The sequence below is a fragment of the Barbus barbus genome, assembly GCF_936440315.1.
Source record: "Barbus barbus genome assembly, chromosome: 36".
Classification (NCBI taxonomy): Eukaryota; Metazoa; Chordata; class Actinopteri; order Cypriniformes; family Cyprinidae; genus Barbus; species Barbus barbus.
Window position 1 is genome coordinate 26,771,117 of NC_136714.1, and position 27,211 is coordinate 26,798,327.

At 34.8% G+C, this 27,211-nt stretch overlaps 1 protein-coding gene across 3 annotated transcripts in view; it reads right to left on the reverse strand.

Moving 5' to 3' along the window:
• LOC306855540 (semaphorin-4D-like) overlaps positions 1–27,211 on the reverse strand; it is a 61,724-nt gene that overhangs the window by 18,078 nt on the left and 16,435 nt on the right. For 2 of the 3 annotated variants that reach the window (XM_079394299.1, XM_079394298.1), the window contains exons 2-7: positions 25,413–25,514; positions 15,415–15,485; positions 3,016–3,149; positions 718–863; positions 549–611; positions 331–429 (exon numbers count right to left, since the gene is read on the reverse strand). In XM_079394299.1, the coding sequence (XP_079250425.1) occupies positions 331–429; positions 549–611; positions 718–863; positions 3,016–3,112 (405 nt within the window). In that variant the 5' untranslated portion in view covers positions 3,113–3,149; positions 15,415–15,485; positions 25,413–25,514. Of the gene's footprint in view, positions 1–330; positions 430–548; positions 612–717; positions 864–3,015; positions 3,150–15,414; positions 15,486–25,412; positions 25,515–27,211 lie in introns of those variants that run through there. The other variant, XM_079394300.1, reaches the window with a different exon arrangement.

A 27,211-nucleotide genomic window follows, 5' to 3' on the forward strand; every position in this document is an offset into this window, starting at 1 on the left:
TAAAAAACTATTTAACAGCTGAATTTTCAGTGTTATTGTTGTGGCTGATTTGACTGTTATTCGGGCTTTATGCAAAAAGTTCAAAAATGGTCTTTTTCAATACTTATTGCATCAAATGTTATTCAAAATGTTATAATGTAATTTATCTAGGAGCTGGTTGCTTCAGTTCAGGATTTAAAATCACTGAAAAATGTATGGAAAATGCTTCCCAAACTGAAGCAGCTGAAACAGTGAACGCAGTCTTATAAAGATGAGTGTTTGTTGGCGAGTTTGGGTGACACTTGAAATGATTTAAAGGTTTATGAAGTCAATACTAATGCTTGTACACACCAGATAATCACAGAGGGGTTGAAACGCGTGAGTCCCACAAACATACAGAGTGTCTTCATCCAGCACTTGCAAAACTCGAATGTAGTTTCGACAGTCCGTCTGTCACGTGCACAAAAACTGATTTCAGTTACAGATAAAAACACAAATATTTACAAAGAATCCACAGTCAGTGACAGAATAAGCAGATTAAGGTCACACTGAGTATTTTTCCACATTACCTCTTTAGATTTCCCCTTTAAAATACACATGGACATGTCGTTCTCTGGAACTTTCCACAGCAGCTGAGAGACCAATACAACATCACATGAGGGGAAAACATCGCTGTGTGAGAGTCTTTAAAAGACGCTTCAGCTGTATTAGGAATCAGATGGCTGGAATCATTCTCACCTGGTTGCTCTTGACTGAGACGTTGCTCATGTTGAGCTGGTAGACGGCCTCTCGAGCTCCGACATACAGCACGCCGCGCTCCTCGTTCAGAAGGAGAGTCGTGTAGTTAAACACGTCCGGCTCCCAGAACTCCAGCACATTCACATCTACACAAACACACACATCAGCGCACATCAGACGGGCTTTGTGGGTAAATCAGACATAACTGAAAATCCTAAGAGAAAAATATCCGGAAAAGAAATATGAAGCATATAGTCTTATCTGCTCACCAAGGCTGCATTTATTTGATCCGAAATACAGTAAAAATTGTGAATATATGTTAAAATGTAATTCATTGCTGAGATCAAAGCTGAATTTTCAGCATCATTACTCCAATCTTCAGTGTCCCATGATCTTCAGAAATCAGTTGAATCTGCTGATTTGCTGCTCAAGAAACATTGATTCACATTGGTTATTATCAGCTGTGCTGCATTTGAAGTGAGATTTAAAAAGATTTATTCAACAAGGATGCTTTAAATTGATCAAAAGGGACAAAAACCGGTAACACTTTACAATAAGGTTCATTAGTTAACAACATTAGTAAACATGAACTAAGAATGAACAATACTTCAACAGCATTTATTAATCTTAATGTTAATTTCAGCATTTACATATGCATCATTAAAATCACAAGTTAACATTAGTTAATGCACTGTGAACTAACATGAATAAACAAACAATGAACAACTGTATTTTCATTAACATTAACAAAGATTAATAAATAAATGACACCTTATTGTAAAGTGTTACCCAAAAACCTTTATGTTGTTACAAAATATTTATATTTCAAGTAAATGCTGTTCTTTTGAACTTTCTTTTAATCAACGACCCCCCCCCCAAAAAAGTTCCTACAAAAAATATTGTGCAGCACAACTGTTTTCAACATTGATAATAATCAGAAATGTTTCCTGAGCAGCAAATCAGCATATTATTATGATTTCTGAAGGATCATGTGACTGAATACTGGAGTAATGATGCTGAAAATACAGCTTTGATCACAGGAATAAATTACATTTTAAAATATATTCACATAGAAACCAGCTATTTTAAATTGCAATAATATTTCACAGTTTTTACTGTATTTTGAGTCAAATAAATGCAGCTTTGGTGAGCAGAAAATACTTATTTTAAAACATTAAATAATCTTAATTATTCCAAATTTTGATTCCAAATCTTTCCATATTTATAGAGATGTGGAACATTTTCTGAAGAAGCAAAAAGTTAATTTATAGATCTGGAATATTTGCTTCTCTTTCTGTCTGCTGAATGAATACATGAAATGAAATTGAGCTGTAAAAATAGAAATCTCCAGCTGGTTGTGGTCGAATCTCTTCCAGAGGAGATCCTGAACTCTATGAAGGCAGCAGATGATTTACTGCTCCGAATAAAGCAGCGGTCAAACTCATGAGTCATTCATTTCATCTTCAGCACAATAAAACTAACGTCTTCATCCAAACTGGGTTTGTCTTTCAGGCTCAGCAAAAGACGTTTATAGAATGACATTACAGCATTGCCACATACGCCAATGTTACTGCTTCTTTTTAAATCCTTTTCTGTTATTATTGCCATTAAATTAACATTAATTAACATTAAATATCATGTATTAAGAAAGTACCACACATGACTTCCTGTGCTGCTGAAACATGCTTCTGAACTGTACTATATACTGTACAAAAGTCTAGGGTTGTCAGTTTTATAAATGTTTTTGAAAGAAGATTTTTACGCTCATCAAGGCTGCATTTAACAAAAATACAGTAAAAACAGTAATAATGTGATATATTATTACAACTTAAAAGTGTTTTCTATGTGAATATGTTAAACTGTATTTTATTCCTGTGATCAAAGCTGAATTTACTCCAGTCTTCAGTGTCACATGATCCTTCAGAAATCATTCTAATATACTGATCTGCTGCTCAAGAAACATTTCTGATTATTATTATTGAAAACAGTCGTGCTGCTGGATATTTTGCGGAAACCATGGTCAAAAGTAGAGCCCTGCACGGGCCTCAAATTTAGGCCCTAGCCCGGCCCGTGTCCGACAGCTTATCAGAATTAACGGCCCGAGTCCGACCCGAGCCCGTCTTCCCCCCCTAAATATTTAAACGTTAAACCTAGATAAATGTGTGCTGTATCCAACAGTTTGTGTGTGATTTATTATCAATGTTAAAAAATAATATATTTCATCCCAAATAGCATCAGCAAACACGTGACACCTGCAGAGGTTTCATTTTTGACGAGAAACTTTAACCCTTCACTCACCATCATGCCTCCATGAACTTCTGGGAACGCTGGAGGGTCCGTGTGTAGAAACTTCCAGAAGCAATCCCAGAAACACGCCTAACACGCTCAGAGCCATGTTAGACTCTGGGATCTTCGGCAGCGTGATGTTTCCTCTGTGAGAGCGACAGACAGAAAGAAAGAGAAGACGGCTGTCAGTCGATCTAGAGCTCCGCTGACACATTCTGATACAACAAACCACAACTGAACATGAAGCTGACCGCATGAAGAAATCATGCATGATCACACTGACACGTGTCGTTTAGTCATCCAACTGGCTTTTATTAAATGACATCTCAGTTCACTTTTTACACAACAAAAGATTGTCATATCATATTCATACTGCTCATTTCCACACAATGAACGTGAATGACGATACCTTGGTGCTTTATAATTACCATATGCATGCACTATGGTATTAATATGGTTCTTCAGAGTATTAAAATATTGTATTAAAAAACTTAAATCATTATTGATCCAAAGATGACAGAATTTGGGCTGCAATATGATTATCAAATTGCAAAGGCTGTGATGTAAGTACTTCGTGAGTGAAGTGCAGCACTGTGTTCATTTATTTACATTTATTTGATCAATGGAAAACCGCCAAAATAAAAACGCCATTACTTAACACATGAAAACAAATAAATTAATATAAATCATTAGCATTTTAATTTGCATATAATATAACATATTAGTCTTTACAGTGTGTGTGTGCGTATTAATCTTTATTTTTGCTTTTCATAACAGAAAACCATTGATAACAATAAACAATAAGTATTAATATTACATGTAACAGAAATTAATCCTCAATATGGAAGGTACACTCTTAAAAATAAAGGTGCTTCACGATACCTTTTGTCTAAATGGTTCCATAAAGAACCTTTAACATCTGAAGAACCAAGAGGATCTTTGTAGCGAAAGAAGGTTCTTCAGATTATAAAAAGATATGAAAAAGATGGTTCTTTAAAAGAACCTTTGACTGGATGGTTCTTTGTGAAACCAAAAATGGTTCTTCTATGGCATCGCTGTGAAGAACCTTTTGAAGCACCTTTATTTTTAAGAGTGTACAAAATGAACCCAATTAATATTTAAGATTGAAAATTATAATAAGAATCAGATAATCAGACAGTATCACTGATAGACACTGATTTACGATTTAATAAATAAATTAAAAATATTAAATTATTTTCTTATTTTGATTAATATTTTATTCAGGCTAATAATAATCAAAGTTAACATCATAATTATTTTAATCATATTGAATGCGTCAGAAACTGCGAGAATGTGAATTGACTTTTTTTTTTTAAAACTCCGTTCACTTGATTTACTGAAATAGTTTTAGTCAAAAATAACTTATAAATATAACTATATGTTGTTTTCAATTGTTCAGCCCTAAAAGAATGGACTGCAGAGTAAATTATTAAAAATTATTTTCTATTTATATTTAGGTCAAAATTTCAGTTTTATTTTTTTTTCAGAAGTTTTTCCAATACTGTGTCTTTCTGAGTAAACTGTAGTATTTGTATTCATTCATAGTACTTTGCTGTGAGTAAAGAGCAGTTAAGCGGTGTTTACGTAACGCTCATATCGAATGACCACAGCTTCAGGCCAAACAGCCTCTCTTGGAAGGAGAGAAGAGAAACGCGATGACAAGCGACCAACATTAGCATCGGTGAGCGAGAGAAAGCCCAAACATCCTCTATCAGCAACAGAGGCGGCCTGTTAGCAGAGCTTGAGATTACTGTCCCGTGTGCTAAAAACACTTCAGATTCAGGTGCTCGAGAAACACAGAAACCACCAGTAATTAGTGACATCAGTGCCTGACGATGACTGAAAACTGGTTTGGGACCTGCTGGTTTTGCAGAAATTCCCCTGATCTGATATCTGCACCCACGGGGAAGTGAAACCGGGACGGGTAATATAGAGGCATCATGAGCTCAACGAACCACAGCGAACTCTCGGGACAGAAAAATGACACCTGACATAATGGTTTCCATGACAACTCAGATTTAGAGTCTGGAGATTCACCATTCCGATCCGTCACATTAGATGCATGGTCTGTATCTGCTTACAGAGACGCGGAAAACTGGATTTTGGCTTCTTTTTTTTTTTTTTAACACGTGAGCGACTTTTGCCTGTGCAAATCTTCCCACCATTATGCTCGGGTGTTGCTGTGCAGTTGCTAGGGTGTTTGTTTATAAGAGGTTGCTGAGGAGTTATGGACCAGTTCAATACTATATTATTAGACTGCTGAAATCAACTGAGTGTGAGAAATAGTAATAGTGATGCTTGACAAATCATGCTGCAATGTGTCATTTCAATTCAAAATCAGTCAATAAGGAATCACTGGTTGACAAAAGCAGCTCTGAAATATCATTTAAGCTGGATTTTGTGGATCTTGTATTTATTAATTTTTTTTTAAATGCCTTTCCTTTTTTATTCAATACATATGTATTTTAAACTCATTTTACTTGACTTTGTGAATATTGAACTTTATATTTAAAAAAATATATTTTATTATCTATTTATTTTTATTGATATGCATTTTATTTTAATTTGATTATTTTTCAATATATTTGTTTAATTTCAAAAAGTTTTACTTGACTGCGTGAATCTTGAACCTTACACATTTAAAAATATATTTATATTTAAAAAAATATATATTGTATATATTTATTTGTTTATGTATTTTATTCACATTTTATAATTTTTTATTTACATTGTTATTTTAAACACATTGTACTTGACTGAGTATCTTGAACTTCACACATTTAAAAAAATATATATATATATTTATTTTTTTAATTTTATATATTTATTTTTTACTGTATTTTATTTTCATTTTAAATATTTTAAGACATCTATTTTTAAAAACATTTAACACCTTTTGAATCTTGAACTTTACACATTTAAAAAAATATATTTATTTGATATATTTTGTATTTATGTTTAACACTTTTAAAATATATTATATCATTTTGTGATTCTTACACACACACACACACACACACAGTGCTTTGTATATAGTATTTGTTATTTTTGCAAACATTTTACACAAACATATAGGCCTATATAAAAATTAAAACCATAAAAGCAGGATAACACTTCTCTCTGATCTTAAATATATTAAAATGAAATGCATTAGTATTGGTAGCTGATATGTTCATATGCTCGGCAGGTGTTCAGCAAAAGCTTTTTTTCAGATTCCTAGAAATGATTTCCATACATGCTGCACTTTATTGTTCTGTGGAGTAAAAGTGCAGAGAGATTCAAAGACGGAAAGAGAACAAATGGAGGAAAGAGAGCGGAATGTAATAATAAGACACAGGAAACTCAACGGAACATCATTTCAACATGTGAAGATCACAGGAAACACTAAACGGCCCCAAGCAAAGACAGACTGCAAACTTCAATGTGCAGCTTATATCAGCTCTTCAGATACATCGGTTTCATTTCATTCGTTCTGATCGGAGAGAGAAAAACTTATAACATGAGAGAGGAAACTTATCGTATCCTTAGAACATAGATTTAACAAGAAACCAAAAAAAATACACACAGTACTTTTAAAAGTGGAACATCACTGGAAAACAGACTGTTCTTCTGACTGATAATTTTAAATAAAAAGAAAATCACTGTTCAATATAAATAACCTAGATAACTTATGAAAACACTGCCTGATGATAACTGTTCAATAATAAAATTAAATAAAAAATATTAATAAACCAAAATAAAATAAAATGTTTCTTTGCATTGCATTTATTCTATATTTAAATAACTTTTATATTTAGAAATCAAAATCAAAACGCAGTGTTTATAGGTTCTGGCCTTCATTGTCTATTTCTAACCATATTATATGCAGTTGTAGCAGTACTAACTGTGTATTATTATTATTATTATTTTACATTCATAAAATTTTTATATATTTCCATTCAAAATATCAATGAATTTCTGCAGGAAAAGTATTTAATTTCAACTGATTTTATCTTAATTTTACTGTTGCAGTGAATGAGCATCGACAACATAACACATGACATGATGGAAGGGTCAGATAGAAGGTGGAAACTGATCATGACTAATTAAATCCTGACTGTTTTTGGTGCCAAAAACCATCAGATATCTACAGAAAAGTTTGTTTGGACAGAAACCCAAATGAAATCAAAGCGGCATGACTGACCCTTCAGGACATCAACACCAGTGAATGATGCACTGGAAATGTAATGTAAATAACAATCACTGATCAACAGGCAGATGATATTTTACAGCCTCAGGGTTAAAACAAACACACACACACACAACCAATGATCCTTAATGTACAGAAATGTGCTGTCGAAGCCAAAGTCACCAACTCGAGGGTCTGCTGAAGGAGCTCACGCAAACACAAAGAGCCTGTTGTGTGTGTGTGAGGAGAGAATTACACACACAGTAAACAATCAACAAAGACTGGGCCTGAGTGTGTGTGTGTGTGTGTGTGTTACGTGGCCTCTCACACACTGCACTTTCCCAGAAAGCTTCATTCACATGTCAGACCTGATTAGTTGAGCACTGATTCGGTTCTACCCTGATCCCAATCCATCAAAATGAGTGAGTGACTAAACACTGTGCAGGGAAAAACAACAAACTAATACATCTGCACTATCCAGTATGCATACTATAACAGCATGCACATTTAAATGCATGACATTTTCTAAAATGAGGAAAATGAATGTGGATGTGAACATAAAATGACAACACATACTAAATAACAAAAAATAGAAAATTATATATACACACACACACACACACACACACACACTCACTGGCCACTTTATTAGATAGACCTTGCTATTACCGGGTTGGACCCCCTTTTGCCTTCAGAACTGCCTTAATTCTTCGTGGCATAGATTCAACAAGGTGTTGGAAACATTCCTCAGAGATTTTGGTCCATATTGACATGATAGCATCACGCAGTTGCTGCAGATTTGTCGGCTGCACATCCATGATGCAAATCTCCCGTTCCACCACATCCCAAAGGTGCTCTATTGGATTGAGATCTGGTGACTGTGGAGGCCATTTGAGTAAAGTGAACTCAATGTCATGTTCAAGAAACCAGTCTGAGATGATTTGAGCTTTGTGACATGGTGCATTATCCTGCTGGAAGTAGCCATCAGAAGATGGGTACACTGTAGTCATAAAGGGATGGACATGGTCAGCAACAATACTCAGGTAGGCTGTGGTGTTTAAACGATGCTCAATTGGTACTAAGGGGCCCAAAGTGTGCCAAGAAAATATCCCCCACACCATTACACCACCACCACCAGCCTGAACCGTTGAGACAAGGCAGGATGGATCCATGCTTTCATGTTCTTTACACCAAGTTCTGACCCTACCATCTGAATGTCGCAGCAGAAATTGAGACTCATCAGACCAGGCAACGTTTTTCCAATCTTCTATTGTCCAATTTTGGTGAGCCTGTGCGAATTGTAGCCTCTGTTTCCTGTTCTTAGCTGACAGGAGCGGCACCCGGTGTGGTCTTCTGCTGCTGTAGCTCATCTGCTTCAGGGTTTGACGTGTTGTGCGTTCAGAGATGGTCTTCTGCATACCTTGGTTGTAACGAGTGGTTATTTGAGTTACTGTTGCCTTTCTATAATCTCTAACCAGTCTGCCCATTCTCCTCTGACCTCTGACATCAACAAGGCATTTTCGGCCACACAACTGCCGCTCACTGGATATTTTCTCTTTTTCGGACCATTCTCTGTAAACCCTAGAGATGTGCGTGAAAAAGTTTTTGAAATACTCAGACCAGCCCGTCTGGCACCAACAACCATTCCACATTCAAAGTCACTTAAATCCCCTTTCTTCCCCATTCTGATGCTTGGTTTGAACTTCAGCAAGGCGTCTTCACCACATCTAGATGCCTAAATGCATTGAGTTGCTGCCATGTGATTGGCTGATTAGCAATTTGTGTTACCAAGCAATTGAACAGGTGTACCTAATAAAGTGAGTATGTATGCATGTATGTATATAAATACTAGTGCTGTAAAAATTAGCACGTTAAATGCAGGCGATTAATTTTTTCAGATTAACACGTAAAAATTATTTAACGCCGTTAACGCAGGGGCGGAGCCTAGGGTTGGCCACCCCACTCATAACTGCTGTTTCTGTCTGTTTTTTTCTTGACAAGAAGTGCATTTATTAAGTCGCAGAACATCTTTACGATCACATCAATCCGGAGACGTTTCAGACGCACGCTCCAACTTCACTTCAGCGCCAGACGCGAATCAAACGAGTGCGGAAACCGAGGTGCGCTGTAGCCCGTCTCTCATATCAAAGTGTGAAATAAATTACGTGCATGCAATGTTGTGATCAGTTAAGGCATGAAGTTACCAAAAAGGTGATTAAAACTACATGCCTTAAAACTGTGCGTGCATGTAATATTTTATATGAGTTACATTAAGAACATGCCTCTGAAATGGTTTTCAAAACTGTCCTGGAGCAGCCCAGCACTGTCTCCCTCATCTAACACACCCAATTCAACTCATCAGCTGATTAGAAGAGACTGAAATGGGTCCGACCTGAAAAGGGTCAGAAAAAGTGATGAGAGTTTAAGAAAATACAGTGGGTGTCAGATCTGCATCACGTTTAGCAGCGGCAGCTCTTAAAGCAATAGCAGCCAAAAACCAGCTGCTGTGATGTCTGTTCAACAATAAAAGAAAAATGAGGAAATCAATCACTTTTATATAGCTGTAAGCATTGTACTGTATTTAGTTTAAAATTAAGTGTTTGATAACTTTATTCATATATATTTCTGCTGAAGGGCACAGGTAGCCTAGCTAAACATAACATTTATTATAATGGGTTTATGTGAAGATTGTTTTAAGTTCACTTAAATTAGAAGTTATTTTTAGTCTAATAATTGTTAAAATTGATAGCTCTTAATTATAATGTAATGTTTAATGGGTATCTGGCTCTGCATTTAACCCATCCAACGTTCACACACACACACACACCGTGAACACACACCCGGAGCAGTGGGCAGCCATTTATGCTGCGGCGCCCAGGGAGCAATGCAGTGATTGCACATGCAGCGTAGGGAGGTGATTAGATACAGGGACACAGTATTTGATGAGCAGTACGGCAGCATGCTACTTCAAACACAGCCTTCTTTTCCTGTATTAATGCTCTTGATGCCTGCAGTATGTGCAGCAACTGTTTGGCGTCCGCCGCACGCACAGCCTCAGAAACTCAGGGTGGGTTTAAAGGGTGGCGTCCTGCCAACTAGGCAAGCATGTGTCCGCTCTCAAACATTCAGCGTCTGCCAACTGTGTCCCTCCTCTCGCTCTGGCACAGCCATCGATGCCACTCACTGCCGACCCACAACACTTTTCTGCCAGAATCAGCTTTCCCACTATGCCCGCTCACAGCTCCGACAATCCCTTTCTTTCTCTGCAGCCTCTCATGCTTCAAGAGCCCGTGTGTGTGTGTGACTCTTTAGGTATATGTGTATATATATATGTGTGTGTATATGACTTGTCAATGACATGACCTCACTATGTTGCATATGTAATTGTGGCATCTATTATTTACAAAAAGTTTTTTTCCATATTTTTGGTAACAAATTTCTTTAGGCATTCAGATGAAATAATGTGATGTATACAATGCATTTAAGCCCAGTAAGGTGATGCATTTCTGAGCAAAACTATAAAAATATGCAAGGGAAAAAGTAGGACAGGGACTAGTTTTATGCTGTATCAGGATTTGATTGGATCTAAAATGCATTCACATTACTGAAGTAAAACGGGTTGCAAATGCACTTGCATTTTGCGTGCAATTGTATGTTGAGTTTAAATCACACAGAAACATGTCTACTACCAATCTGCACATGAACAGTCCTGTAACCGCAGCAGCATACGGTTACTGACAGAACTCCCCAGAAATACTGCGGTGGTTTGGCATCAGACGTGATGAATCTTTCATGACATCACGGCCCTGCGGAGCGGCAGCGTGCAATTAATGCCCACATACAACCAAACTACAAAAAACACTTGTTAAACTATCTAACAGTTCACATAAATAACAGGAAGAACCAATGATAAATGCATTAACATTTTAAGACATTTCAAGCATCTAAATAATAGTTTTTGAGGCCACATATGTATTGCATATGAAGCTGCAAAAGGCTTTAGAATATCCTTCTAAATAAAACTAGCTGCAGCACCGCTACGGTCATGCCTTAAATAACTTCAGGACAGAAACTGTAGGTAATAGAAACCCAATGCAAAGGACAGAAAATAGCAGCTTCACATGTAATTACAGCCGTCCATCTGTGCAGCGCTGACGCGACCACACCAAAACCCGATGAAGGGTCAGTCCCTGTAAAAACTTATATTTAGGCAGAGCTACGGAGACCTTTATAATACACACGCTCTTCATGAGCTGCAGGACCGAGCACAAATGACATGTGAGGAAAGTGAGGTGCATTTAAGAGGATAAACACACACACACACACACTCATGTCACTGCGCTATAAAATATAATGACTACCTCTGCTGCTCCATCAAAAGAGTCAAATGAAAAACTTCATTTTCAACATCTGCGTGTCTAAACTCTTAAAAATAAAGCTTCCAAAAAGGGTTTTACACACTGATGACATAAGAGAAGCTTTCTAAAAGAACCTTTTTAATGCTTTAAGAAAACATAAGTTCCTACAATGATAAAGAAACTAAGTTCCTACAATGTTATAAATGAAGCTGTATTGCCATAAAATAATATTTAATGCCATGAAAGAACACTTAAGCTCCTAAAATGCCATAAAAGAAACTTTAAGTTACTAATTAAGTTCCTAAAATTCCATAAAATAATCATTAAGTTCCTTTAATTCCATAATGGAATCTTTGAGATCCTGAAACGCCATAAAATACCCTTTAAGTTCCTAAAAATCCATAAGAACCTTTAAGTTCCTAAAATTCCATAAAAGAACCTTTAAGTTCCTAATTAAGTTCCTACAATTCCATAAAATAACCAATAAGTTCCTAAAATTCCATAAAAGAATCTTTAAGATCCTATGATATCATTAAAAACCTTTAAATTCCTATGATACTACAAAATAACTTTTAAGTTCCTCTGATGTCATAATGTAATTTTAAAAAGTTTTCATGATGCTATAAAATAACCTTAAACTTCATATTATTCCACAAAAGAATCTTAAAGTTCATATGCTATAATCTTTCAGTTCCGATGATGTTATAAAACATTAACATTTTATTCAGCAAAATTTAAAGTTAATTTTAAAAACTTTAAGTTATTATGATGCCATGAGAGATAAGTCGTCGTTTTGGTTTATAATGCAATGATATTAAGATATGAAGTGTGACTAAGTGGGGAAATGAGGGTTTTTGTGTGTTGATTAGCTGACTGGACTCTAATCTACATAACTTTGACTGTTCAGGAGCTACTAATGACTGAAATACAGCATGAAAGTTCTTCAGAAGAGGAACACTATCTGTAAAACAGAGCAGAGTGAGAATAAGGGAGGAACTGATCTTAGATATTCACAGGCTATAAATATTCCCCAGCGGCAGAGATCAGAGGCAGGAGTCTGGACTGTGATGTCCAAACGCAGGTGCTGTGAGAAAGCCTTTAACCTTGACAAGACTGGATTGTTTTCAGTGAGTGGTGGTCATCATCCGTGTGTGTGGTCGAGTGTGTGCCGTCATGGGCATCATTAACACTGTGTGTGTGCGCGCACATAAGCAGGAATCTTCAGTTTCTCTCGGAATATAAATAAATCTCACACACAGTGGTGCGATCAGGTTTAGGGGTGGCTTATATTACAGCCCGTCCTTCCTCACGACACGAGCAGAGTTTCAGATGAACAGCAATAAACCAGACTGACAAAACCTGAAACCAGCAAAAAGATTCGGTTTCCGTCAACATTTCTGGATTCAGTATCTATCTGTCGAGCAAAACAGGGTTTTTCTTACCGTTTTATAACAAAAGAGCCTCATTTACTGTGACATAATCTTACATTCACAACTCTCTACCCAGTCCACACAGACTATTTACTGAAAATTAACTACAGCAATTACATATATACACACACATATACACACACACACAATTTGAATATAATAATAATAATAAATGTATATTTATATATAGTCTAATTCAAAGAGTAAATGATGATGAAAAATGGTCACAAAAACTAAATTGATTGCTATTTAAATTGAATGTTATTTATAACAACAACATTATATATCGAAAAAACAAATGCCACAAATGTTTAGAATGACCCTTTTTAAAATAACAAGACTTAAAATGAACTCAAACCCCATTGCAGACAATTAAAGAAAAACAAAAGTCTCAATAAAACAAAACCAGTCTCTCACAGAGAGCTGACAGTGAATAAAGCCGCTCACGGCGGGCCGCGCTGAAGCAGCTCCACAAACACAGCGGTTTTATTGTACAATACATCAGTCTGTTTCCTGTTAATTAAGGTGCCTTTTTCTGCCCTGACGAGTCTTAAAAACAAGAGTAAAACCCCATGACGCTCCTCACTGTGACACTCCATGCTCAGTATTGTAACACGGCACCATCTTTAGCATGGCAGCGATTTCACGCTCGGATTTAAGGTTCAGGATGGACAAAAAGCCCTTCTGGGCTCTTTTGTGAAAACTCCCAGCATCCTCCGGCTCTTCCAGCACCTCCGCAGTGTTCGCCTGGGACTTGGCAAACATGAGAGTAAATGCTCATTTTGACAGCCAGACAGTGATACGTTTCATTCCAGATTTCTGACGACCCACAATGCAATGAATTTTGGCCAAGAACTGCTCTTCAGTTTAAATGCTCACGTCCCACTAACAATAAACTACCACATGATCACAGCTCGCTCTGATGAACACAACGGCTCTCATCGCATCTCTGAACTCTGGATCGAGTTCCACTGAAGAATGTGCTGCAAATCTCTCTTGACTCAAATCCAGAACATAAACTGGGCGAGACAGTCCAAACCTGCTGATTGTGTTGATCTGATGTGAGCTGGTGCTTTACTTTAAGTCATCAGATGCACTGTTTTCAGCTGTTGGACCAAAAAATTAAAAAATTATTATATATATATATATATATATATATATATATATATATATATATATATATATATATATATATATATATATATATATATATATATATATATATAAATAAAAAATCTCACCAAAGTACATTGAAGGACCCGAGCCATAGGCTATCTAGAGACCAGAAGATCTCAAAGGTGAAGGACTCATTTCATGCTAGACAGGAAGAAAATACCTAGCAACCATTCAGAACACCCTATCACTGTGGAGATGAGTTTTGCATGGGCAATACAACTCATATGTTCTTTAAAAGATGTAAATAAAAGATAAATAAAATAAATGCATATAAATAAATAAACAAAAGTAAAAAAACAATCAAATAAAATAGATACATATAAAAATTTCATAAACATTATATAAATATGAAATACATTTATATTTAATTAAAATAAATACAAATAAATTAAATATAAATTTGGAACGTACATAATTAAATATAAATAAACAAAATAATAACAAATAAAAGTAAATAAAATAATTAAAATAATCCATAGTTAAATTAAATTCAATAACTATAAACAAATAAATAGATAGCTATTTTTCACAAGAAAAAAAAAAAAAAAAAAACTTTGACCACTTTGTCAAAGCAACATTTTTTTACCCCCCCCCCCGTTTAGTTTAACTTAATGTATTAAATTAACTAAAACTGAAATAAATAAATAAAACTTTAAAAACAATAGATATTAAAAACAATTAGTAAAACCAAAATTAAAATGAAAAAAAGAGATAAGAATAAGGAAATTATAAAAATAAAAACATTCAAAATAAGGAAATTACTGATACTAAAATAAGATTGCTGTCAAGCACATGCATGATATATGAGAGCGAGAGAGAGAGAGAGAGAGAGAGAGAGAGAGAGAGAGAGAGAGAGAGAGAGAGAGACAGAGAGAGAGAGAGAGAGAAACTGAGGACTCACAAAAACAAACTCAAACACACATCATGGAATCAAAGGCAAAGAACAATGAAGAAAAAAAAAAAAAGATTAAACAAACACACTTTGTGGACTTTTGCAAATGAAGAAAAGAAGGTAAACTGCAGGAAAAGTGAGGGAAAAATCTCAACACAACCAAGGAGAAAAAAAAAATCACTTGGGATGGACAAGCAGGATTTCCAACTCAAGCAAAAGATCAAGATGAGGAAAAACAAACATGCAGGTTTAAAGCGACAGGGGGTCTGTCCATCGGGTTCATGCAGTGATGTCATCGCATACAGCTCAGCCAATGAGAGCGAGTGAATGCCCCAAAGCACATGGGACAGAGGAGGGATTTCTGACCTGTAACTCTCCCACGATGCTCGACTACACCTGAAGATCCGTCCTTCAGAGAGAATTACAAAATCCGCCGGCTGAAGAGAGACACAGAGATGAGGAGAGGGTTATCATGGAGTCACACACTGACGTACAGACGGATGAATGTTAAAGAGTGAAAACACAGAAGTTGTGGAAATACACAGAGACAGCACACATGAGAGCATATAAATATCAGCATAGAAACGGAGATCATTATTTCTCAAGATGCACAACCTATGAAACACTAGCAATCATTTTTAACCGATATGATGCTAAATATTAATGGCATTGGTCAGATAATAAATCATAAATTCTAAACTGTATTTCCAAACCATTAAGCAGTTATCCATCTTTATCTACTTAAGAAACAATATAACACTGTCCAGATTGTCAACTGAAACAAAAACAAAAAGCACAACAAAAATGAATCAAAAAAAGCAAAATGTCACATTTATCATACATAGATTAGATGACAGGTCAGCGTGGCGCGAACTCTGTAACATCGCGCTGTTACGTCCCACTTTCAGTGCATTTGGCTCCCCATATCTACGGCTAAACATCGGTTCTCCCGCTCTCAGTTATGTTGCTTCTGCCGGCTGTTTATTGCTGTAGATATGCAATGCAGAGAGACATATACGCAACACCCTCTTCTGGAGACGGGGCGGGAATATGCAGCTCATTTGCATTCAAAGTGATACACTCCAAAACAGCTCTTTTTTTTAGACACACCCCAATATCTTTGGGGTATTTTGGGCTGAAACTTCATAGACACATTCTGGGGACACCCAAGACCAATATTACATCTTGTAAAAAGACTTAACATCTTAACCGTTATAAAACACTCAAGCGGACATTAAAGCGTGTCTCGGTTTGGACTGAACTGCAGTGAATCTGTCTCTGTTCACACAATCAACAGAGGAAACAATGTGTCAAATTTGAAGCAAAGCAATCATAGAGATGTGAGAATAGATGTGGATAGATGCAAGATCAGACATAAGATGCTGTATGCTCTTCAATAGCTTGACATGTTTATAGCAGTAAAACAAATCCATTACAAAATTACAGTTTAAAAAAAAAAACAGTACCATAGTACTGTAGCATTTTTTTTTAACAGCATGGGTGTGAAAGCAAATGTCATGATACCATCCACAGATACAGGTCATGATTCACTTCCGTTCACTTAAAGTCACAGGAAGATGGGTTCAGCAGCTTTACACATTAATTTAAATTTAGATTTGATAACCTGCAGCAATTTCCTTCAGCACTGCAAATACTTATCATCCAGTCAATGAGGCATGCAATTTCTGGACTGTTTCTGACTGTAAAACACTTACAATATAAAAGAGCCATTAAAGCATAAGCGGTAGAGAATTAGAGATTGACCGATACTATCTTTTTTTTTACAGATACCGATTATTTATATATGTCTGATAACTGTCCGAACTGACTGCACTGTATTTTATGTATAATAATTTTCTATTTTTAACTGTTTTAAATTAATTTTAAACCAATTTCTAAATCATTTTAAAAGTTTTATTGTTTTACTTCATTTTATGTAAAGCACTTTCAATTACCATTGTGTATGAAATGTGTTATATAAATAAACTTGCCTAGCCTTGCCTTGGTGGTCGACCGATATGGGTTTTTTGACAGCCGATGTTGATATCTTGGAAAGCAGGGTGGCCGATAATTTTATTTTAATTAATATTTAAGAAATTTGAAATCATTTGAAAATAAATAAATAAAATAATAAAAAATGTAAAATATAATACAAAATTAATAATTCATATTTTTTCACTTCAGTTCTTTAAATTTTCTTATTTCTTATTAATTATTTCTTATTTCTATATGGCACCCTATGAAGCACTTTGAGTTGCATTTTATGCATAAAAGGTGCTATACAAATAAAAGTATGTTATTATAAGAATATATTATTATTAGTATAAATTACGATTGTTATTATTACTACTACTACTATTAATAATAAATGTATACCTATTATTATTATTATCATCATCATCATCATCGATATATAAATCACTAAACATTTTCACCACATTTTGCAGCCCTACAAACAATTGTAATATCAGTAAAACCGATTATCGGTCAATCTTTATTGGGAATAAATTGAATTGTCCATTTATTTCTGATGTGTGGTCAGTTTCCCCCTCCATGTGCTTTTAATCACCAGATAAAACCACCACAGAGACAGACAAGCCTTTAACAAACTACTACATGCTTCAAAATCAAACTAACACAAGCTGAAAACCAACAAGTAGCTACTGTGTTCTAGATTAGTTCTGGTTCTAGTTAATATCACCGAGATCATTAACCTTTGCAGAAGAAACAATCAGCAATACACTTTAATGTAGGTCAGAGAGAAAGCGCTCAAGCGTCTGTTAACGGGACTTAGTCGAGGGGTGAATAAACCAGCCAGAGACAATCATAGCAAGTCATGCGGACGTAACGCCAGCGCACACAAACACACAGAGCCCGTCCCAATTACCCATTATGCTGCATGCTAATTTCTTCCTGATGTCAGTCTAAATTAGATTCAGCACTTCGTTTGAGTGATGCATCCTCACAAACGTCTGTTTATCTGGTCTGAGAAGAGTCACATATATCAGCATTAACCTCAGATGGATCAGTAGGAACACAACAACCGGAGAAACTTGTGGTTTAGATATGAGTGATGATATTTAGGTGTAATGAACTCAGACCTCATTAGCTGAGCATCAGAGCTACTAAAAAGCTACTTCTTCCAGTTTAGAGAAACACAATTTACATCACAGTTTATATATAATCACAATGAAGTCATCGAGAACACTCTCCTAGTATGTGGCATGTAGGGCTGACTAATTTAGTTTTTAGCAAATTTGTTTTTATTTTATTTTTTTTTTCACAAATTTTTCAAATAATCAATTCACTTCAAAGGCTTCTCAAAAGTATATTTTACATTTTTTGTAACAAACGAATCTTCATTTAAATACTGCTGTTTATCATTATTTCAATTCAGTTATATTAATATGCGGCAACAACAACAATAATGGCTATAATTATGATTATTATAATTAATAATAATAATAATAATTATTATTATTATTCCAGAAAAGCATTTAAAAGAGAAAAATAGGAATTAGCAAGAAAAGTCATAGAAAATAAGGTAAAAAAATAATATTTTTGAATAAATACATTTAGAATTCATTAAAATAAGTAAATAAATAAATAAATAAATAAATAGTATAGCTCCTTTTGTACATAAAATAAAAGTAATTCACAGGTAGGCACATAAAAAAAGACTGAAAAATAGCAATAAACAATATAAATAAATATAGAAAATAAATATGAAATATATAAAGAAACTATTTTTTAATGAAGAAAAAAAAATTATATAACACTTAGGCCTGGTTTCACAAACAGGGGTTAAACTAAGCCAGGGTTAGCCATAGTTCAATTAGAACATTTAAGTATTTTTTATAAACGTGCATTAGAAAAAAAACCATTACTGGTGTCCATCTTGAGACAAAACAACGGCAAAATAGAAACATTATAAATAAAACAAATAATTTTTTTAAAGAAATTAAGAAAAAAAAGGAATAAAATTAAGAAACTAAAAAATAAATTACTCAAATAATAATAAAATAATTTATAATAATAACCTTTCTAAATTATAATTATTATAATAGTAACAATTCTACATTATAACAATATACAAAAGAATAAAAATATCCATTAAAAGCTAACTTTAAATGACATTCAGAGCGTCCTTCCGCTGGTGTTTCTCGTCCCGCTGTGGCAGGTGTCGGGATCTCCTGTCAGATCACTGACAGCAGCCTAAAATTGATGAGCTATGAGTCAAAGGTCACGTCTCTTTACAGCGAGAGGAAACGGCCGCACGCCGCGTCACACACAACATCCGGCGATAGAGCCGTCAGTCACGCTCAAACAGAGCCGGAGGAAGTGAAGATGTCACGGGTTGCCCTCTTCATAATGGGGGACTGCTATTATTCAACACTGCCACGACTATTCGATTGTTAGCGAGCAGATCGGAGAACAAACGCGTGTGATTGATGAGAAGACAACTGTGGCACTACAAAACAAGAGCATGATATTGTTATATTTCAATATCTCACGCAAAGAGCAGACAGAGATGAGTTAATAATCAACTTGAGTTTCCTCGTCCATGAGAAAAGTCTGAAGAGTTTGCTCACCCTCATTTGAAGACTTCCTTCTATTTTAAATTAATATTTCTGCTGAAAATCTTCCCTTCCAGCATAAATCTCAAAGTTTGCACATGATTTCATTAAAAAAACTCAAACATGTCGTGTCTATTGACATCAAACCTGGTCATTATACCTGTTTTCATGACATGAACCAGATTTGAGGGCTGTAGTTGAGGGTAGAGCTGCACGATTAATCAAAATATTACCAAATGGCTTGGGGTTTATTTCATTTTCGGCCAAAAAATAAATACATAAGTATTTCCCACCAGAATAAAAACTTTGTTTCAGCATTTAAAAATGAAGACATTGACTATTAGTATTGTAATACATTTATCATAATGATTATATTTTTGTCTTATGAATAGTCTATATTTTACAGTGAAATTACAATACACTTCTTTAGTTTAATATTTTTATGCTATTATTATTATTATTTCAATTAATGTTTTAAATATCATTATTATAATTAATTTTAACTATGTTTTTTATTTTTTACTTTCTTAGTACTCGCTTTCTATATTTTTCATATGCCACCCCACACTTTTGAGCAGCATTTTATTTATAATGATTTTTTATAATTATAATTATATTATTAAATATTCTATATTTTACAGTGAATTATCACAATATGAATAATCTTAAGATTATTTTATATATAATTTATTATTATTATTATTTTACTATTTTTCATATGCCACCCTGTGAAACACTTCGAGCTGCATTTTATTGTACTATACAAATACAATTATTTTGGACATAATAACATATTGTATATAATCATAAGTTTTTGGCTAAATTGTGCAACCCCAAACAAGAAAGTGTATTATTTTTATTTTATTTTAAATTGCTATTTCAAGAAATCATGCAGTCCTAGTGGATGGCACAGATTTTCAGTGAGCAACTTAAATTTAACTCCGCTTCTCATACAAAGTAATCATGTGACACTGAAGACAAGTCATGTAAACTACTCTTTTTGGTCTTTTTTAAAGCTAAACGTCAGCCAAAGTCCCCATTTATCTCCATTACACAGATAAAAGCAGCATGAACGATCTGTCTAAAACCTCCTTTTGTTGTTCCACAGAGGAAGAAGTGATTCAATAAAGCAACAAATGACATTTATTATCTTCCTCTCGAGCAACTCCAGATTTCCTGAAGAATTCAGGCAACAATTCATATCTGTAAATGATTCAGTCTCACGTCGCAGCTGCTTGCCGTTTGTTTGCACTGAATCAGAGATGTTACGGTAGACTGGAGCTGATGGGTCAGAAGAGCTTGACCTTTGACCTACGCCCAAATCAGGGTCACATGATCTCGACTGTTCATGTGCTGATCAGAACCATCCAATAAATCCTTTAATAACTCTCTTTTGAATGCAGATCTGGATTATTTTATGATCTTTGATGGACACTGATGAGAAAGTCTAAATCTAAGCTCCCAAAACAACTTTTTGCATAGTGATGGGATTTATGTTTACTGCGAACAAGAAGCCAAATCTGGATTTACAGACAAACACAACCAAACCCTCATCCACTTCCTCACAACACACATAAAAACCATATGATCCATCACAAAACAACACGCTCAAACAGCAGTGTGTGTTTAATAAGAGAAGAGGGCCATCTGAACTCATCAACCCTTGACCTTTTATCATGATTTTGTATAGTAAACAACTAGTATTTGTAGAAATATCAGCAGATAATTCTCTTCCCTTTCTAGTAAACACTGAAGTGTCAAGACCTTGAGCACAAAGGCTTGTAATGACTAAATCACCTCTTAAAGTGTCAACCCTATTACTGCTCTTCTGTTCAAATATGACCATTACACAATATTTTTATATAGATTTTAGATTTTTTTATATTATTTATATTTATTTAAATTTTATTTTGATATTTATCTTTACTTAGATTTTCAAAATAAAAATGATTTTGAGATGCAAAATACAGTTTAGTTTTTTTTTTGGTGACACTTGCTGTTCCTTTAATTTTGCATTCAAATATCGATTCATTTTTTTAAATAATATTATAATTTTTTGAGATAGCATAATGTAATTAAATTTTATTCAATTAAATTTTAATTTTATTAATTAAATATAGATTTTTTTTATATATATTAAATAGCACCATGCAATTTAATTTTTATTAAATTAATTGTAATTTAATATTTATCAATCAAAATTTTATTAATTTAATATACAATTTAATTATTTATATATATTTTTTTTAAATTCAAAGTTCAATCTTTTTGAGACTACACATTGCAATTTAATGTTTATTCATTTTCAAATATTACATTTTTCTGAACTACATTTTTATTAATTTGTGAAATATGCATTCATCACATTTCTAATCATTTTAGAAATTTGATACCATTTAATAACTCTTACTGTCTTTAAGAGAATATATTTACAAAAAACAAAACAACTCTAAAATCACCTTTTTGAAATACAAAATGTTTAATTACATATAAATTATTTTCTGAATTTAACAGTCTTGTCAAATCCAGGCAGACAAAGTGTGTGCTGACTAGTATCTGGGTTTATTTTGTATAAATTATAGACATGCATGATTTATCTTCTTTCTTGGTACACAAAAGCAGAATCTCCAACATATTTTTGTTGTTTCTCACACCTTAGAAGACATGGAGCGTTTATTGTACACTTATTATGGTTTCCTGTCCTTTAGGATCTTGACAGCCCATGCTCACTACACTACATCACATCTGTATTTGGAGAAGTTCAACTTGTGCTGGAAATGTGCTTGACTGAACAAATTAGTCACACAGGTTTAGAACAAAACAAACTAACCCGACAATCCTCCTTGTTTTACAACTCACATTCAATAACTGAACTGTCTAAACTAGTACGAGTAGAAGAAAATTACTGTCTTCTGAAAAATCCCTGTCAATATTAACTCAGAAACAAGACAGAGAGAGAGAGAACGAGAGAACGAGAGAGAGAGAGAGAGAAAATGGGAGGAAGACAGAGACACATTCAGACAGACACGAATCTCAAGTAGTTTTGTGTAGAGCGTCTTTGTTCCGGAGCCGGTGACAGCGAGCATCTCTCATTCTCGTACTCTGTGTTTTCTTCACTTCTTTTTGACAGCACATTTATCATTCCTCCACACAAACAATTGTGCTGAAAAACCCACGAGCGCAGGCAATACAAAGGACGGCTGGATCGGGGGTCTCCGATCAGACGCCTGCGCCGGTTGCTAGGTTACCTTAGATCTTTTTCAACAACTCGTCAACAAGTTTGGCGCTTTCAGAATCTCAGAGGAAGGCATGATAAAACTTCTGCATCTAGAGCAGTCTTGACACCTCAATTCTTTTCATTGTAAAGTGTGAAGTAATTACACAATATATAATAGTCATTAAAACATATAGAAGTCATTAAAATAATACTACATTTGTTTAATAAATAATATAATCATAATAATACTGCTAAATATTATTTTAGTTAATGATACTCAATAATGCTAATAATATGGTAAATAATATGAATAATAATTAATATTAATAAAATTTATATTGTGATTTGTAATATTAATCATTGTTAATACTATTCTATGAATATATTAACTTTTTGATAATAATAAAAAAATAAAAAATAGGAATAAAAATCTATAAACATGAAAAACTACCTAAAAAGACAAAACACAACAAAATTACAATTTTAAAATCAAATTACAAATTTTAATATAAAAATTAAATATCAAAATATATATATATTTTTCAAAATATTAATAAATACAATTATAACAGTATCTCACTAATACTAAAATAACACTGGAATTTACCCCAATATCTAATAATAATAAATAGATTTAAAAAATTTGTCGAGAGAGAGAGAGAGAGAGAGAGAGAGAGAGAGAGAGAGAGAGAGAGAGAGAGAGAGAGAGAGAGAGAGAGAGAGAGAGAGAGAGAGAGAGAGAGAGAGAGAGAGAGAGAGAGAGAGAGAGATAGAGAGATAGAGAGATAGAGAGATAGAGAGATAGAGAGATAGATAGATGCTAAGGACCTCAGAGTGGTGTCTAGGGTATTCTAGGTTGTTGCTAGGGTGTTGATAAGTGGTAGCTAAGGTGCTCTGGATTGTTGCTAGGGTGTTGCTATGATGGTTGCTAGGCTAACCGGGTGGTTGCTAGGGTGTTGCTAGGGTAATTGGGGTGGTTACTAGGGTACCTGGGGCGGTTCCTAGAATGTTGCTATGCGGTTGCTAGGGTACCCGGGGTGGTTGCCGATGCAACACTTTCCACAGAAAGGAAACAGCTGTGAAAGTCTGACATTAAGAGCCACTCTGCACTTTTACGAGAGACTCTAAAATCAGCATGTTTGAGAAGCACTTGAGCTGCATGTTTCAGTGAAATACAGCATAGTGTTCATTTACACACGAGCAGCTCATGATACAGTGTTTCAGCATCTTAGTTTAAAGTTTGAAAATGAAGAAATTCTAGCAAATTTTAGTTGCACAAAAAATAATAAAATTATTACATTTACATTTACATTTATTCATTTAGCTGACACTTTTATCCAAAGCGACTTACAATTGCTATATATGTCAGAGGTCGCACGCCTCTGGAGCAACTAGGGGTTAAGTGTCTTGCTCAGGGACACACTGGTGTCTCACAGTGGATTCGAACCCGGGTCTCTCACACCAACGGCATGTGTCTTATCCACTGCGCCATTTAACATTATTTAACAAAAATTACAATAAAAAAAATCATAAAAATCTAACTGTTCAACCCTGAAAGCATGGGTTATTTTATGGTTTATTATTTTTTAGTTGATATACAAGAAAAATAATAAAAAATATAAACATATGAAAACACGACTTAAAATTACAAAATTAACTAAAATCTAACTTTTAACTAAAATTAAAATAAAACAGAAAATACCAAAAAAAAAAAAAAAAAGTTTAAATTTTTTATTTAACAAAACTCACAATAAAACAAAATCATAAAAATCAAATAGCTAAAAGTATGGAAAGTTTTTGATTTTTTTTTTATAGCTTTTTTTTTTCAATATTTTTATTTTCTATGCAGATACACTCTCTTAAAAAAAAAAAAAAAAAAAAAAAAGTATTTTTATATTTTATAATTATTAATTAAATGTAGCTATTTAACTAAACTGTTGAAAATTCCTGTATGCAAAAATATACATGTGATATCATGAATTCAGCCCTACTTGATTCCACTGCACTCCTTTGCGCAGAAACAAACCAAGCTTATACTTGCACAGCATTATGAATTGTGGTTCCGACACATTTCTGAATGCACCAATAGAGAATGCATAGAGAACATTTCAGCCCATAGACTACAGTGCATTGTCAAAAAGGCTCTATTTGAGTGTCAAACTCTTTCAAAACAGCCTCATCTGACTAACACCTTCTGAAAACAATCATCTTTTCCATTCCTTATTGTCTTCTAACTGGCAAAGTCAAGCAGGAAAGAGAGAAAAAGAGAAATAAAGAAAGAAAACAGGAATTTGGGCCAAACAAGTGAGAAAAACAAGAGAGCAGCCAGCAAGCATCCAGCGTCAGAATACTCGACTCCGCCAAGATGGAATGCAAATCAGCTTCCAAGCGAATGCCAAACATCTCCGAGGGGCCCTCGGAGAAAAGACCCTTTTATATGCCAACGCTTTCCATGCATTCGCCTGAAGACGTAACCCCGCATCCCTGCTAACCTGATGATAGGGACTGAGATCATACAGGACGACAGAGGATGTATTCAACAGATAGATGCAGAAAACAAAACTACTCACTTGAACGCCATGGCATCGAGCGGCGAATACTGATTCATTAAGAGTCTTTCTGGGGTTCACGTCTCAGGCAGCTGAAGATGGAGCGGAGAGCTCTTCACGGATCTGTGGAGAGGACACAAGGACTTTCACATTAGGAGGGGGAGATATTTGAACTTGCACACACAAAGGCACAGAATACAATCCTAACATCCTGCTTACTGCACAGTATGTACTTCACACTGCATGCTATTGCACATAAAACAGTATGCAACGCTTTCAAACAGTAGTATGCTGCATTGTCTCATGAACTCATTATGTTTAATTCAATAAGTAGTGTCTAGTTAACTTAGAAACATGGTTATTTTGTCATTTAAATGCCATTTGTCTCTCAACTTTTGGCAGGCTGGTCAAATAATGAGTCTATAAAGAAATAATAAAGAGATGGTAATATTACTTCTGGTTCATTCACCTCACTTGAAATGGAAGGTCAAGTTCAGTGCATTGCATTGTGGGAAACTAGTTCTGTAGTCTTGAGTGCATTTCATTCACTTCAAATGATTCAGTGCATCAACATTCAGAATGATTCAGTTGGCTTTGCTTACTCGTTTGGCTCTACAGATTCCAACACAACTCCCAAAGGGCAATTCAACCCTACTACCAAAGAGCAATTCAATCCGACTCCCAAAGAGCGATTAAATCCATATCCCAAAGAGTGACTCAACACAATCCCCAAAGGGGAATTAAACCGTACTACCAAAGAGCAATTCTATCCGAATCCCAAAGAGCGATTCAACAAGACTCCCAAAGAACGATTCAAATCCAATTATCAGGAGCGATTCAAACCGACTCTCAAAGAGAGATTCAACAAGACTCCCAAAGAGCAATTTAACCCGGCACCCAAAGAATGACTTAAATCGAGTCTCAAAGAACAATTCAAATCCAAGTTCCAAAGAGCAATTCAGCATGACTCCCAAAGAGCGATTCTACAAGCGATTCAAATCTGACTATCATGAGCGATTCAACATGTCTCCCAAAGAGTGATTCATACCGACTTAATTCGACTCACAAGAGCAATTCAAACTGGCTCCCAAAAGCAATACAACCAGACACACAACAGCAATTCATTAAATTAAATTTATTTACTGAATACTTCACAGCACAACTCTATTCTCGCAACATATTTCGTATAACACTTATTTAACCCCCACTCCCAAGAGTAATTCATTCATGAATCACGCATCACTAATTCAGATTCAGCACAGCCAATAGACACCCATGAAACCCAAAACTTGATTGCTGAAATATTGCCAGTGAAAAGTAACATTGAGTTCGTCATTACTAACCTGCTTTTAACAAATATATTAGCCTTTGTACTAAAAAGCATCAAGCAGTTACACTGAGAAATGTAGTTAAACAGATCCCTTTGTAGACCAATATTTACAAGTACAAAGCTATTTATAGCAACAACAATTAATATTGTATTATGGTAGATATTATGATTATGACGGTAAATTGTAAAGAAAATAAATTTAGAACTGCTATGAGTTCTCCGGCTGTTCTTGCCAACAAAAGGCGCTCGGAGCGAGCGACACAGGGCCGATACACACAACCACGGCTGACTCGCTCTCAATTAGCCTCAGCTGAAGGACAGAGGGGTTTCCGCCAGCTTGGTGGGGGATTCCGTCGCCATGGCAACGGCGGAACCCCGGAGAACAAATAGAACACGTTCAGGAATCCAGAGAGAACAGGAGAATCCGATCTCATTAACGACAGGAATATCAGGCACATTCACCAGCACAACGGGACGAGCATTTCATTAG